Source organism: Bos grunniens, chromosome 8, assembly GCF_055505025.1.
Source record: "Bos grunniens cultivar Pamir isolate PY7600 chromosome 8, Bosgru_T2T1.0, whole genome shotgun sequence".
Lineage (NCBI taxonomy): Eukaryota > Metazoa > Chordata > Mammalia > Artiodactyla > Bovidae > Bos > Bos grunniens.
Genome location: NC_141172.1, coordinates 69,732,769 through 69,749,513, shown reverse-complemented (window position 1 = coordinate 69,749,513; position 16,745 = coordinate 69,732,769). Strand labels below are relative to the sequence as shown.

Below are 16,745 nucleotides of genomic sequence, written 5' to 3'. Positions count from 1 at the left end.
TTTAGCTATTCTATATTTTTCTTATGAAAAGAGTTAGCATTTTAAGTTAAGAGTTTTATAATACCTCAACTCCATGTGTGTTTTCCTTTGGTAAATTGCTCATTTCTTGTTGAGGCTGTATCTTTGTATTACAATGTTCCATAACCTTATGAGTTTATCCGACTCATAATTCATTATAGAATTTATTGTCATAATTTTTAACATTCACCACCCACCCTCACATTTACATATTATTGTTGAACCATTAGAGTTTTATAAGAATACAATCGTATATAAAATAGTGACTCTTTTGTCCACTCCCTTCAAAGATCCTGCATTGGTTTTGATTTGCTTATGGCTGCATCTGCCAGAATTTCAGAACAAGGTTTACTAGGCTCAGTTCTGTAACCTAGGACCCCCGGTTAAGACCAATGCTGCTCTCCATTGTGTTTTACAGAAACCAGCAGCACTTGAAGGATCTCAGAGGAGAAGATGGCTGCTGGTTCCAACAGATGCCACTGAAAGTGAGTGTTTTTTTCCTGGGCAGGGGATCAGGAGTGGAGGGAGGAGGGACAGTGTCCTAATTTCTGTCTCCATAGCGGTTAGGGCAACTCAGAGAGGGGATGGCTTGTCCCTGAACCATCAGGACTCTAATTCCCACCCTGCTCCCCTCTGTCCTCTAACAGTGGCCCCTAACACCTCCCTGTCCTTCCCTTCTCCACCATCCTCTCTCCTCCCTGGTTGCTCAGGGCCAGGTTGACCCACTCTGAGACATCTGAGACGTTGTGCTGTCCAGCAGGGCACCCACTGGCCCAGGGAGGCTGTGGAGCACCTGTCCATGCATGCTAAGTCTCTTTAATCATGTCTGACTCTTTGCAACCCCATGGACTGTAGCCTGTGAGGCTCCTTAGTCCATGGGATTCTCCAGGCAAGAATACTGGAGTGGGTTACCATGCCCTCCTCCAGGGATCATTCCAACCCAGGGATTGAACCCACATCTTACATCTCCTGCATTAGCAAGCAGGTTCTTTACACTGGCGCCACCTGGGAAGCCCCGAGGAGTGCCTGAACTGTGGCTAAATCTAGTAAGCTGTAGTATATAACTCGATACTGTAGTTCAAGGACTTGGTAGAAAAAAGGACTGTAATTTGTCTCGTTAACAGTTTTTTTTTTTTTGTATATTCATTACATGTTGAGGGGCTTCCCTGGTGGCTCAGATGGTAAAGAATTCTCCTGTAATGCAAGAGAACAGGGTTCAGTCCCTGGGTCAGGAAGATCCCTTGGAGAAGGGAATGGCAACCCACTCCAGTATTCTTGCCTGGAGGATCTCATGGACAGAGGAGCCTGACAGGCTACAGTCCATGAAGTCACAAAGAGTCAGACACACAACTGAGCAACTAACACTACATATTGCAGTGAAAAAAATTCTTAACTTACTTTTAATTGGAGGATAATTGCTTCACAATGTTGTGCTTATTTCTGCTGTACAGCAACATGAACCAGCCATAGGTGCACATATATCCCCTCCCTCTTGAGCCTCCTTCCAACGCCCCCATCCCACCTCCCTTAGGTTATCACAGAGCACTGGATCGAGCTCTCTGTGTTATCAAGCCACTTCCCATTAGCTATCTATATTACATATGGAAAGGAAATTTTTTAAAATACTTTGAGTTAGTACCATATTTTATGAAAACTAGTATTGTTATTTTTTATGTTTTCAGTGTAACTGTTAGAGAATATAAACTTGTGTTGGGTGCCCTCCTTATGTACTGTGGATGGTGGTGTGCACAGCATTTCACACACACAGCGTTGAATCTGCAGCACAGTCCGTGAGGCGGGTGGTGTTTGCTCCATTTTAAGGTTAAATTCTTGCTCAGAGTCTGTCCCCATCCAGCTCTACCGCAGTGTCAGGCAGTGAGGCCGAGCGGGGTGTGAGGCTGGAGACCTTCCTCCCTCCAGGCCTTTGCTCTGCACCCAGTACAGAGGTGGCAGCCAGGGGGCCTCACCCTCCTGAGAAAGGCAGGTGCCCTCGTCTGAGGTCTGTTGCCCCTTGCTGTCCCACCCTCTGTCTCATATCACAGATGCCTTCTCCCTCTGTGACAGCAGTCTCCTCTTCCAGATGGGCCCTCATCCCCTGCTTGGGGCAGGACTCTCTGCTGACCTGGACTGCCCCCAACTGCTCTGAGTGCTGGCCAAGTCCAATGCCCAGTGCCTGTGTGGCTTGTTTGCTGCTGGGAAGCAGGTCAGGGGCGCAGAGCAGCAGGATTACCAGCAGGGGGAGCTCCTCAAGTTCCCATCCTGAAGTCTAGGCCTGACTTGAGGGTCCTTGGCCTTTGTGAAAGCCCCTTCCAACTCTGTCTCATTGACTTTCCCCCAACCTAGGCCTGAAGCTATTCTTCAGTGACTTTGCAGCTATCTTTTCCTTGTGACTTCTGTGATTCACTCCTGAGGCAGTTGGGCCTCACATGAAATGAGATCCTTGTGACGAGAGAATAGGCCTGGGTCTCTCCGGATGCCCTGTGTGAAATGCTGCCAGTCACCAAGAAGGGACAGGGGACCTCAGTCAACACCCCGATGGATGCCTTGGAAATGCTGGGGCAAAGGTTGACAAAAGAGACAATTCAGGAGCGCCTGCTGAACTCAGGAAAGTATTAACATGTTTATGAAGAATGTGAGACAGGCTCTGCTCTGCCCTGACCGTTTGAGGACCTCAATCTTTCAGTTCAGGACACACTCCTAATAGACTTCTAGTTTTTATTTGTATTTGTTTGAAATTTGTCATTCACATTAGTATGTATGCATTTAATGATGTAACTTATAATGAAGGTGTTAGTCACTGAGTCATGTCCAATTCTTAGGGACCCTATGGACTGTCCCCACCAGGCTCTCCTGTCCATGGGGTTTCTCCAGGCAAGAGTACTGGAGTGGGTTGCCGTTTCCTTCTCCAGAGGATCTTCCCTACCCAGGGATGGAACCTAGGTCTCTTGCACTGCAGGCAGACTCCTTACCAATTGAGCCACCAGGGAGGCCCCATAACTTGTAATATACATCATTAAAGTGCAAACATCTTGTATGTCTTGGTACTTTTATGTTTGTGCATGTATTTATATGTGTAGAAAAACATTTTGCAAACATAATTTCTAGGTTTATGTGGGCTACCTGGTTGAGTACTGGCAATCCAAAGCAATTAGAAATACAAAAGGAGGGCATTCCCTGGCTGTTCAGTGGTTAGGACTCTGCCCTGAGAGCCCTGAGTTCAATCCCTGGTCAGAAAGTAAGATCCTACAAGCCATGAGGGAAAAAAAAAGTAAGATCCCACAAGCCATGAGGCAAAAACAAACAAAAATCTACAAAACAACAACAACAATAAAGGAGAGCAAGCCCACTGCTGGGGGAATTTGACCACTTTGGGATTGCCTGGCGACTTCTTTAGGGTCCAGGCTTTAAACATGTCAACTTTATAGTTGGGTGAATATTTGTATTTTTCATAGGGAGATGTTAACAAGCGAGCAGAGAGGGAGGGGAAGTGGCACCCCCGTGTTGTGTCTGGTGACCGTGAACTGGGCTGTCATTCCCCGGGCTTCCTCCTGCTCATCTGGGAGGTTAGGGTGGGACATGGGTTATATATGACTGTCAGATATTTTCTGTCACGTCTGCTCTTATCAGTGACCTTCATTGCATCTGGGCTCAAGGAAGAGAGGACAGGGATCTGCCATAGTCTGGGAGGAAGAATGGACAGGCTCCTGGGTTATGTTCAGTGTTGGCTTGCTCCGCACTAGATGGGCCCCCCTTGATACTGGTGCTCTGAGCCCAGAATTGCCTTTTTGTGTTTGAATTGGCTGATTAAGGATCTCAGCCCCTCTGTAAGCTTTGAGCTTCTGCAGAAAAGACACAGAAATGCTGATTCTTAAATACTGTGAGAACTGACCTAAAATGCCTGCTATATTAGGGTTTTGTGTTTTTTTTTAATTAAAAAAATTTTTTTTACCTTCTGCTAAACCCTTCTCTATAGTATTCCAATCACTGCAGGATAATTTAATAGCAGAAGCAATTCTCAGGGAGGTTTTTGGTCTAGTCCATCTCAAGGCTTGTATGTTGTCTTCCCAAGGTTGATGTGACTGGTGTGGTCAAAACTGGAATTGCCTAAAATGTAGGTACAAATGGATACAGTGTGTGGAGTTCACTTGTGTTTTTAGAAGGGCTGACCCCATGGTCTTGGTGCTACATCCCTCTGGCCCTGATGTCCCTCCCTCTCCTGGAAGTCAGGTGTTTCCTGTCTTTACTGTTCCTTCTGTGCAGGACACTCTGCCTTCATCCCCAGAAGGAGATAGAAATGAATTCCTGGGACTTCCCTGGCGGTTCAGTGGTTAAGACTCTGCACTCCCAATGCAAGGAGCCCGGGTTCAGTCTCTGGTTGGGGAACTGAGATCCCACACACCACAACTAAGCATGTGCTCTGCAACTGAGCCCATGTGCTCTAGAGCCTGCACATCACAGCTAGAGGAGCCTGTGTGCTGCAGTGAAGTCTGCACAGCTAAAATAAATAAGATACAATAAAATTTGAAACTGTCACCTATATGTTACAAAAAGCATGTGCATTTGTAAAACAGTTTAAAAAAATAAATAGTCAAATGTCAGGTCACTTGTCCCTTTCTCAGAAGACTTCCTTGAGTGCCCATCTAGAGTATCAGCCTTGTCAGTATTTGTTATGTATATTCATTTGTACACATTTATTGTGTGTTTTACTAATGAGAACCTTCAAGAAACGTGAAACTTGACTCCTTTGTTGCTTTCCGGTGGGTGCTTAGTCACTCAGTCGTGTCCGACTCTTTGCAACCTCGTGAACTAAGCCTGCCAGACTCCTCTGTCCATGGGATTCTTCAGGCAAGAATACTGGAGTGAGTTGCCATTTCCTACTCCAGGGGATCTTCCCGATCCAGGGATCGAACCCGAGTGTCCTGTGTCTCCTGCACTGCAGGCGAGTTCTTTGCCTGCTGAGCCATCCGGGAAGCATTACTGCTTTAGGCCAGTGCAAATGTGACAATTTAAAGTGTTACTTGAAGACTGGATGCCTGTTCAGGTTTCTCCTCAGTAATGAATTTGTGACCAATTTTAATATGCAATGTCCACATGGATTCATGTTGATGTATGGCAAAACCAATACAATATTGTAAAGTAATTAGCCTCTAATTAAAATAAATAAATTTAAATTAAAAAATAAAAAAGCAACCATAATACTATATCTCATCTAAAAATTGGATAGTAAAAATTCATTAAATATACAAAAAATAATTAAAAAAATAAATATACAATGTCATATACAAATTTTATAATTTTATGTAAATGTGCAATTTTATGATTTTGAACCAAATTGAATATTCAGTGTTATATACAAATTTTGCAATCTTCTATAAACATGCAATTTAAAGAATTTGTGGCCAAATTAAATATGCAATGTTGTATACAAATTTTATAATTTTATATAAATAAGCAATTGGATGAATTTGTGACCAAATTACATGGCAGTTACATAAAAATGTTCCAATTTTATATAAATATGCAATTTCATGACTTTGTGACTAAATTAAATATGTGATGTTATATACAAAGAGTATAATTTTATATATAGTTTTATACATTTTGACAAATGTGGAATGTTATAAAAAGTATAAAAACTATCAAAATGTTATGAAATATACAATTGTATGAATTTGTGACCAAATTAAATATGTAATTTTATATAAAAAGAGGCATGTGTGTGTTTTTCCCCCATCCTCTGGTTCTCTGGAGCAGTTCTGAGTGAAGGGTACAGGGGTGTGTTCTTGCTGTGTGACCCACTCCTTCCTTCTCCCTTTATGCCTCAGGCTCATCTTGCATGGGTGTGTCTTCTGCTCTGACTCAAGATTTCCAGATGCCAGATTCCTGGGGGACTGGAATTCAGCCCCTCCTCTGTCCGCCTCCTCCCTGCTCTTCCCCTGGGAGAGAGGCCCCAGCCTGGCCAGGCTCCTGCACAGCCTCCCCCTGTGGTGTCTGTGTCTCTGAGTCCTGTCTGGGCCTGCTGGGCTCCCTGGAGGTGCAGACTGGCTCTGACAGAGCTCTTGGGAAGGGCTGGTGGGGCCCTGCTTGCTGGGGTTCTTCTGTGGCCCCTCACTTGTGAGCCTCCTGCCACTCTGGGGCCACCTTCCCCTTCTGTCCCTGCTGTCCTTTCTGCATCCTCATCACAGTGGGTCTGGTGGCTCAGCCCTGCAACCTCATGGAGACACGACTCCCTTCCCCTGGACCTTAGGATAGGATCCCCCACCCACCTAGATTTCCTGGGGAGCCCCGTGGTCCCAGCCCTGTCCCCTTTCCCAGAGCACAGGTGCTCGTGCAGAGCTGGACACCCCCTGACTGCCCCCACTCCTGCCTGTGAACGATTACATATTACATCAGGAGTGGGAAGAAAAATATTTTAGATCACAAATCAGGAGGAAGAGGTGAATTTATAATTACTTGAAAATAAATTCTTGAAAAGCAGTGTTGCCTGTGTGAGACCCCTGTATCAGATCACCTAAGTTGTCCTTGAATGGAGAAGACTGACCTGGCCTCCATTTGTTTTTAGGTCTGTTAACACTTTATGAGAAGCTGAGGGGTGGGGGGTGGGGGGTGAGGGTGTTAGGGGCAATATTATATAATCAACAGGCTTGAGCTTCCCTGGTGGCTTACATGATAAAGAGTCTGCCTGCAATGCAGGAGCCACGGGTCCAATCCCGGGGTCTGGAAGATCTCCTGGAGAAGGAAATGGCAACCCACTCCAGTATTCTTGGCTGGAGAATCCCATGGACAGAAGAGCCTGGCAAGTCCCAGCCCATGGGGTCACAAGGAGTCGGATATGACTGAGCGACTAACATTTCACATATGGGATGCATCTGAGCAGTTTTACAGGATAGGTAAGAGCACGTATTAGTGCAATTAACCTAAAATTTAGTGTTTTAAAACTACAGCCTTATTCTTGTTGTTCAGTCACTCAGTCATGTCCGACTCTGTGACCCCATAGACTGCAGCATGCCAGACTTCCCTGTCCTTCACCATCTCGAAGAGTTTGTTCTAACTCATGTCCACTGAGTCGGTGATGCCATCCAACCATCTCATCCTGTTGACTACTTCTTTTCATGCCTTCAATCTTTCCCAGCATCAGAGTCTTTTCAAGTGAGTCAGCTCTTCCCATCAGGTGGCCAAAGTATTGGAGCTTCAGCTTCAGCATCAGTCGAATATTCAGGGTTGATTTCCTTCAAGATTGACTGGTTTGATCTCCTTGCTGTTCAAGGGACTCTCCTGAGTCTTCTCCAACACCATGGTTAAACAAGCATCAGTTCTTCGGTGCTCAGCCTTCTTTATGGTCCTGCTTTCACATCCTTACATGACTACTGGAAATACTAGAGCGTTGACCAGACGGATATTTGTCGGCAAAGTGATGTCTCTGTTTTCTAAAACGGTGTCTAGGTTTGTCACGGCCTTTATTACATCACCATTTCTAATGGTTCAGTGTAGATTGGTTCTCTGATACTGAGTCTGACCAGACTGGGGCTGTGGTCCCTTCAAGGCCTGAATGGAAAAGGACGTGCTTCCAAGCTTACACATGAGGTGGGGCTGGATTCAGTTCTTGGGGCAGTTGGCAGGAGGCTGTCCTTTGTCCTTGTGATGTGGGCCTCTCCATTTATTGTTTAGTCGTCACTCAGTCATGTCAGACTCTTTGAAACCCCATGGCCTGTAGCCTACCAGGCTCCTATGTCCGTGGAATTCTCCAGGCAAGAATACTGGAGTGGGTTGCTATTTCTTTCTCCAGGAGATCTTCCCAACCCAGGGATCAAACCCAAGTCTCCTGCATTGGCGGGCGGATTCTTCACGGCTGAGCAACCAGGGAACCCAGTCCTCTCCATATGTCTGTGTGTACCTGCTAAGTCGCTTCAGCTGTGTCAGACCCTTTGCGACCCTATACCAGGCTCCCTCTGTCCATGGGATTCTCCAGGCAAGAATACTGGAGTAGGTTGCCATGCCTTCCTCCAGGGGATCTTTCTGATTCAGGGATTGAACTGGCATCTCTTAGGTCTCTAACAATGACAAGCGTGTTTGTTACCCCCAATGCCACCAGGGAAGCCCGGACCTCTCCATAGGGCTGAACAAAACATGGCGGCTTGTTTCATCAGAGCAAGTGAGCAACTCGGCGAAGGAGAGTGGGGTGTGGGAGCTGGGGAGGAGTCACCATCCTTTTACCCTGATCTTGAGACATCCCATTGCTTCTGTTGATCCATTTCTCGGTATTTTGTCTGAAATTCTGACAGGTCTGAGATCCTACTTGCGAGTTAGTGAGTTTTATTACCACAGTTATTTATGTGAGTCTTTATGAGTGTGCATGTATACCTGGGTAGCATGTATATATCAGTATACAAGTGTATGTGTATGCATACAAACATACATGCTAGCCAACTGTGCACACACCATCCCGTCGTGAGATCTGGATCAAGGATCAGACTGTTTCGTTGCCGAGTAAACGTAGCCCTGGTTCCACACAGAGGGAGAGGGTAGAGGCACGTGTACCTGTGTGTGCAGTGGGGTTTATGCATCAATTCCAGGTTATGAAACTCAGAGCTTAAATGGATGGCTGACACATCTACTCCTGCTCTCCTCCTCAGTAAGAAAGATCCTGTATTTTCTTCTGGAATAGAAACAAAGTCTCTTTTGGAGGAAAGAAGCCTAGAATGTGAGTACACGGCCCTGATGGGCAGGGGACAACCTCTAGTCCCTACAGGGCAGTAGCCAACCTCTCCCTTCTAAAGCGTGTTGCATGCTAAGTCGCTTCAGTCATGTCTAACTCTTTGCAACCTTATGGACCTTAGCCCACCAGGCTTCTTTGTTCATGGGATTCGCCAGGCAAGAATACTGGAGTGGGTTGCCATGCTCTCTTCCAGAGGATCTTCTTGGCTCAGAGATGGAACCAGCATCTCTTAGGTCTCCTGCACTGATAGGGAGGGTTCTTTACCACTAGCACCACCTGAAAAGTCCTGCTAACCAAACAGCCTTTTAGCAAAGTTGTCCACAATCTTTGCTCAAAAAACATAAACTTTAAGCAAATCTGAAAAATGTCATGTCCATTTTATACATTGAAGATAATAGGATTAAAGGCCAGAAATTTGTCCCCAATAGTAAAGATAAGCAGGGTGCACACAGTCTCTCTACCTGGATGTTAAACATTCAGTCTATGGAATTTCATTAAATACATATAAACTTTTAAAGATTTTTTGACATCCCCCAATAGTTTGAGTTGGACAAATAGAAAATACAAAACTCAGTTTTTGGAATAGATTTCCACAAAAACATGAAGTGACTTTTCACCCATCCCTTTCCTGGGTCCTGAGTCATCTTTGCCTGTTTTTTCTTAACTCCTCAGACTCAGGTTTTACCATGTCTCAGCACTTGACTGCTCTTCCTCTGGTTTCTTTTGTCTTTTCTGTCCCCTTGGGCACACCTCATGCTCTCCCTGCTGAATCACAGCAAAAGGTCTCTGGCTTTGACAGCTCTCTCTGTCCTCCATTATGCTATGATCCCACAGGAGTCTGGAATCTTCCTGATGCAAACCACTTCCCAGGATTTCCACCCCTCCCTCCCTGGAGAGTGTCCAGACAATGTCTTATTAAGCACTTGGCTTTTGCTCCATTCTCTGAGTTGCTGAAACCATTTCCACACTAATGAGGATTTTAGTATACCTATTAGCCTTGTTAAATAATCATGGATTATAGAGACATTTGGGCTTCCCCGGTGGCTCAGATGGTGAGGAATCTGCCTGCAATGCAGGAGACCTGGGTTCAATCCCTGTTGGGAAGATACCCTGGAGAAGGGAATGGCAACCCATTCGAATGTTCTTGTCTGGAGAACCCCCTGGACAGAGAAGCCTGGCAAGCTACAGTTTGTGGGTTGCAAAGAGTTGGACACAACTGAGTGACTAAGACACATATAGACACTTATGTGACAAAATGTTTTTGTAGTATTATTCAAATATCAAAAACTACAAAATAATTAAAATGTTCCCAACGGGATCCCGGTTAAGTTACTGGTGTTAGACCCATACAGTATGTTAGGGAGTTATCAAAAGTAACGTAGCAAAATAATTAATGAAATGAAAAAATGTTGGGAAAAAAGTGTTTAAAAATGTTAAGAGGAAAAAACAAGATTATTAATAGTATTTACCTGTGGTGGTTTTAAGGCAGGTGCATAAATTCTTTGATCTTTTTCTTTCAAGATATATAGCTGAACATGTGGTGCAATTAGTGACTCATCTGTAATCATCAGGACATGGCAGAGGTGGCTATACATGACCAGCTGCTAGAACTGGGCTCTCCCTTCCAGATCGAAGGGCCAGCAACAAGCCAGCACAGCAAACAGGTCCTCAGGACAGCCCGGTAACCGTCTTTTAGGGCACTAAGCCATGTCAAAGGGGTCCATGTCCACGTAGGGCATTTGGCCCAGAGTCAAAAGCTAGCTCCCACAGCATCACTCTGAAGGCCCACAGGTCACTGGCACTGGAGAACTCATTATTAACCAGACTTTCAAGGGCCGTCCACCAAACCCGCCTGTTTTCATTGTCCCCCAGGCATTGACATAGTCCGTGGGAAACAAGTCTCTGCAGACGGCATTGTCTGCGATCTTAACTTGAAGTGTGTCCTCAGCGATACAGTTCCTAACAGCCACATCTTGGTGGAAGACTTCCCTGCTGGACAGACAGCTCATTCCTCAGGCAATCTGAACAGTCATGTGAACCAAGTCTTGTTGAGAAACCGCCTGTGGATTATGGGCCTCTACTAATTGGCACTGCCGTAAAAACAATCTAAGATTCCCCCAATTCATGTAAGCCAGTATCCCCATGGGCTTTTCTCCTTCTATACACACCCTGGTGATAGGAAGAAGATTTCTGTGATGAAGACCTCATAGCTTACAACTCTCAGTGAGCATCATTGTCACCTGAATTTCAGAAGCTTGATCTTTAACTGTTTTTACAAATACTTGCTTTTCTTTATTTGGATCTTTTTCTTTTTTCCCTTTAGCCACAGACTTTATTGTTTGAATATTTGCAACTATTATTCTATACACTTTTAATTTCTTCCAAAACGCTATGCTCCATATTGCTAGGTCACTTCACTCTCCATTTTATTCTACGTTTCCATCAAGCAGTGTTTCCCCAAATCGCAATCTGCCTGATTGTGTGTTGTTGTTGTTCAGTTGCTAAGTTGTGTCTGTCTCTTTGTGATGCCATGGACTGTAGGCCCCCAGGCTCCTCTGACAATGAGATTTCCCAGGCAAGAATACTGGAGTGGGCTGCCATTCTTTCTCCATATTTGGATCTTTTTCATCTACTAAAACCCCATGGAAAATATGCTCAAAAGTATCTTATTGAAGTTCATCTTTTAGAAGTATCCTCTCCCTGGATATTGCATTACCCTTCACCTTAGCGTTGGCCTCCAAAAGAGTGACACTTCTCAGGTCATTCTTCTGTCTTCTGTCTTCAGAACCCTTCTTGAGTGCAAATAAAAACAAAAAACCAAACTCTGTTGCTATTTCAGATTCGATATCATCAACATAGTTCAGAAGTGACAATGCAAAGCAATTTTTTAAACAAAAGCATGTTTATTATGCAATCTCAGACAAAGTGCAATCAGGAGGGAACCTGATTATACTTTAAAAGAAAATGCACTCAGGAGTGAGTCTGGAATCAGAAGCAGCTTTGGTATTTGTTGGACTGTCATCCTCAGCCACTTTTGCCAAAACACGCAGAATGGATGGGTCTGGTGCCCTGTCTGCTGGGCTGCAGGCCCAATTTCTTAACACAGGGCAGACTAACTGGGCCAGCCACCCCTGTGCTCAGTGGGCAAAGCTGATCACTCTCCTGTCCTCGTGGGGCCAGCGGGAGGGACTGACTGAAGACAAAGCACCGTGGGTTACACTTCAGAGGGGTGTGCTGCAGGAGGACGGTGCCGGTTTTACTGATTGCAGCCCCATCCACTTCTTCTTCCATCTTCCTGGCTTCCTCCAGTTCTGGATTTAACACCAATTAACCTCAACTTTGGCCCCTTACCTAGATTTCTCAAGAATTTGATCTGGCTATAAATAGGAAGAGGAAAAAAATAAATAAATAAGAAAACCTTTTTGCTGTGCTCAAAGACTCTGCATAACCATCCTGCTTTTAAAAAACAGAGTATAGCACCAGAACACTACATCTTATTCCCTTTCATTTCCTTTTATAATCGTTGAAAATCACATGAGGTGCTTTGGCCGAAAGTCAAGCTTGTTCTAGACCTGTGACTACCCTACAAAGCCACAATTACATGAAGGCTCTGCAGAGCTCCACCTTCTCACCCCACAGCACAAACCCCAGTTCCTAGCTAGAGACCTGGGCCAGGATGCATTTCTTGGTCAGCCTGCTCTCTTACCTTCTTCTAAGCAAAAGCAGGAAATCTGGAAATGAGTTTTCTAAAATAAAGCAAGGCACGTTCAGGAGATGGTTCAAATGGCAATAATTTCGTACTAATTATTTTTCTAGATCATTTGAGGTACTGGAGAAGACTCATGAGAGTCCTTTGGACAACAAGGATTTTGGCCAACTGATGGGAAGAACTGACTCATTGGAAAAGACCCTGATCCTGGGAAAGATTGAGGGCAGGAGGAGAAGGGAGTGACAGAGGATGAGATGCTTGGATGGCATCACCGACTCAGTGGACATGAGTTTGAGCAGACTCTGGGAGATAGTGAAGGACAGGGAAGCCTGGCATGCTGCCGTGCATGGGGTAACAGAGTCAGACACAACTGAGTGACGGAACAACAGCAACAAATGAGGATTAAAGTCATGGACATTGGATGCTCAGTGTATGGGACCATTGAATAAATTCACTCTGTTACTGTTGAATCACTGATTACTGCAAATGTAGAAACTGCCTGGAATTCCCCTTTCAAAAAAAAATTTTTTTTTTTAGGACTTCGATGTTGGGCCTGTGGTTAAGCATTCACCTGCCAATGCAGGGGAGACAGGTTCTGTCCTTGGTCCAGGGATATCCCACCTGCCATGGGGCAACTACGCCGGTGTGCCATAACTACTGAAGCCCACACGCTCTGCAGCCCATGCTCCAAAACAAGAGAATCCACATCAATGAGAAGCCCGTGCATTGTATCTAGAGAAAGCCTGAGCATAGCAATAAGATCCAGTGCAGCCAAAAATAAATAAATACGTGAAAAAATAAAAAAAAGATTAGTTCATGTCTAAAAAACAATTAGCATTGTTCAAGGAAATGCTTGCTTACAAGCATTTGGTTTGCTGGGAGAAATAATTACACTAAAGTAAATTTTATCATATTAAAAAGGCCTCTCTTATAAACAGGGTCAAACATTGTATATTTAAAAATAATATTTATTATATGTTTTGTTAGACATATTTGCTGCAGAAGATTAAAATGATACATATATATAGAAGCCTCACTGTTTTTCCATCATCTAGACATAGCACTCTCAGCACATTCAGTTCAGTTCAGTCGCTCAGTCATGTCCGACTCTTTGTGACCCCATGAATCACAGCATGCCAGACCTCCCTGTCCATCACCAACTCTCCAAGTTCACCCAAACTCATGTCCATTGAGTCCGTGATGCCATCCAGCCATCTCATCCTCTGTCGTCCCCTTCTCCTCTTGCCCCCAATCCCTCCCAGCACCAGAGACTTTTCCAGTGAGTCAACTCTTTGCATGAGGTGGCCACAATATTGGAGTTTCAGCTTCAGCATCAGTCCCTCCAATGAACACCCAGGACTGACCTCCTTTACGATGGACTGGTTGGATCTCCTTGAAGCCCAAGGGACTCTCAAGAGTCTTCTCCAACACCACAGTTCAAAAGCATCAATTCTTCAGCCCTCAGCTTTCTTCACAGTCCAATTCTCACATCCATACATGACCACTAAAAAAACCATAGCCTTGACTAGGTTTTTCTAGTAGTTATGTATGGATGTAAGAGTCGGACTATAAAAAATGCTGAGCACAGAATTGATGCTTTTGAACTGTGGTGTTGGAGAAGGCTCTTGAAAGTCCCTTGAATTGCAAGAGATCCAACCAGTCCATCCTAAAGGAAATCAGTCCTGGGTGTTCATTGGAAGGACTGATGTTGAAACTGAAACTCCAATATTTTGGCTATGTGATGTGAAGAGCTGACTCATTTGAAAAGATCCTGATGCTGGGAAAGATTGAAGGCAGGAGAATGGGACGACAGAGGATGAGATGGTTAGATGGCATCACCAACTCAATGGACATGAGTTTGGGTAAACTCCAGGAGTTAGTGATGGACAGGGAGGTCTGGTGTGCTGTGGTTCATGGGGTTGCATAGAGTCAGACATGACTGAGCCACTGAAATGAAGTGAACTGAACTGAATAGATACACAGATGTAGAGGAAGGACTCGTGAACTCAGCTGGAGAAGGAGAGGGTGGGACGAATTGAGAGAGTAGCATTGAAACATAGCCACTACCACATGCAAAATAGCTAGCTAGCGGGAAGTTGCTATGTAATACGAGGAGCCCATCATGGAGCTCTGTGACGACCTAGAGGGTGGGATAGCGGGAAGTGGGAGGCAGGCTCACCAAAGAGTGGATAATATCCTTATGGCTTATTTGTGTTGTTGTATGAGGAAAACCAACCAAACATTGTAAAGCAGTTATTCTTCGATTAAAAATAAATAAATACAATCTGAAAACTATCATTCAACACATCTGTACTGTCATCTAAAGCTATATGGGATCATCTTCTATTCCTAGTTATTTTTCCACTATAAGTGCTTAGAAATGTCATTAAAGGTTTTGAAAATATGATTTTAATAGCCACAAAGTATTGTTTAAGATATCATACATAAATAATGAAATTTCAGTCTCAACATAGAAACATAATACCAAAAAAGGTTTCCATTTTAAACTAAAGCTTGCATTTTAATTCAGCTTAATGATAATTCCTCTGACGATCTAAAATTCTTAGGAAAAGTAAATTATGTGGAGTCCTTCTTGCTTTCATCTGTTATGCCTTATTGTCATTTATTTCTAAGGACTCTTGGACTTTTGACATTTTGCCTTTGACTGTAATTTTTGACTGAGATAAAATCTTAAATTTAGGTGTGAAGAATGTCAAGAAGCAGTCTTGTAAGTGTGAATCACTCAGTCATGCCCAGTTATTTGTGACCCATGGACTGTAGCCCACCAGGTCCTCTGTCCAGAGAATTTCCCAGGCAAGAATATTGGAGTGGGTAGCCATTCCTTTCTTGAGGGGATCTTCCTGGCCTAGGGGTCAAACCCAGGTCTCCTGGATTGCAGGCAGATTCTTTACTATATGAACCACCAGAGAACCCTGACCCTGGTGGACACGGATGTAAAAATCCTCAAAAGAATATTAGCAAACCAAATTGATGAATACATTAAAGAATCATACACTATGATCAAATGTAAGTCATTCCATGCCTTCAAGCATGATTTAGTATCTGTACATCAATCACTGGGATACACAATATGAGCAAAATTACGAATAAAATCCCATGATCTTCCCAATAATTGCAGAAAAAGCTTTCGACAAAGGGTAACATCAATTTTGATACAATCTCTCAATACAGTGGTTATACATGGAACATGCTAAAGGGTACATAAGACAAGCCCACAGCTAACATCCAGCTCAGTGGCAAAGAGGTGAAAAGTGACAGTGAAGTCCGTCGGTTGTGCCCGACTCTTGGGGACCCCCCTACCAGGGATTTTCCAGGCAAGAGTACTGGAGTGGGTTGCCATTTTCTTCTCCAGGGGATCTTCCCAGCCCAGGGATCGAACCTGGGTCTCCCACAGTGTAGGCAGATGCTTTACCATCTGAGCCAACAGGGCTTTCCGTAAAAGATTAGGAAAGAACAAGGATGTCCACTCTCACCAGTCTTGTTCAACATAGTAGTGGAAGTGTCCTACCCAGAGGAACTAGGCGAGAAAAGGAAATTAAAGGCATCCCCATCGGAACAGATGAAGTTACACTGTCACTATTCGATTACGACAGGATTTATATGAAACCCTAAAAACTCCACCAGTAACAACTATTAAAACTAATAAACTCAGCAATATAGCAAGATATGAACCATCAGAGAGAGAACAAAACAGTCCCATATACAAATGCATCCAAAAAAAAAATACTGAAATAAATTTAACCAAGGGGCAGAAACATCTGTACAGTCATGGGCTCCAAGACATAGAGTCTGGGTTCAAATCCCAGCTCACCTGCTGACCTGCAGAGTGACCCAGGGCAAATTGCACAATGATCTGAGGCTCAACATGTTCAACTGTAAAATGGACACAAACCCAGTATCTCCTCCCAGGGCTGTGAAACTCCAAGGAAATGCTTATTTAGGCCTGGGGGTTGGAGTGTCTCCAGGAGCCTCTCCTTGTATGAAACTCCTCTAGAAGTGGGCTCTCCTGATCCTGTGGGTGAGGGTTAAGGGTAGAGCCTGGGAACCAAACGGGACTGGACAAGGACGAGGACAAAAATATACTAGCTCTGTGTCAATGAGGGAAGCCACCTCCTTTCCAGATCTCAGAGTGGGGCCTGCACCGAGGGCCCGGGGGATGCACAATCAGAAGTGATAACTCCGAACCCCCCACAGCAGGGACAGAGCCTTCCTGGCAAGAACCTTCTCTCTGGTCCAGGCTCCAGTGTGATGTGGTGCTACTCCCTGAGTTCTCCATGTCTC

General features: G+C 44.4%; 1 protein-coding gene across 3 annotated transcripts in view; it reads left to right on the top strand.

Annotated features, from left to right (window-relative positions):
• Positions 1–12,913, top strand: part of LOC147367369 (tumor necrosis factor receptor superfamily member 10B-like) — a 44,867-nt gene extending 31,954 nt beyond the window's left edge. For 2 of the 3 annotated variants that reach the window (XM_086416379.1, XM_086416377.1), the window contains exons 8-9: positions 437–503; positions 2,362–5,726. In XM_086416379.1, coding sequence (XP_086272505.1) covers position 437 — 1 coding nt within the window. In that variant the 3' untranslated portion in view covers positions 438–503; positions 2,362–5,726. Of the gene's footprint in view, positions 1–436; positions 504–2,361; positions 5,727–12,550 lie in introns of those variants that run through there. The other variant, XM_086416378.1, reaches the window with a different exon arrangement.
• Positions 12,914–16,745: the final 3,832 nt, after the last annotated feature.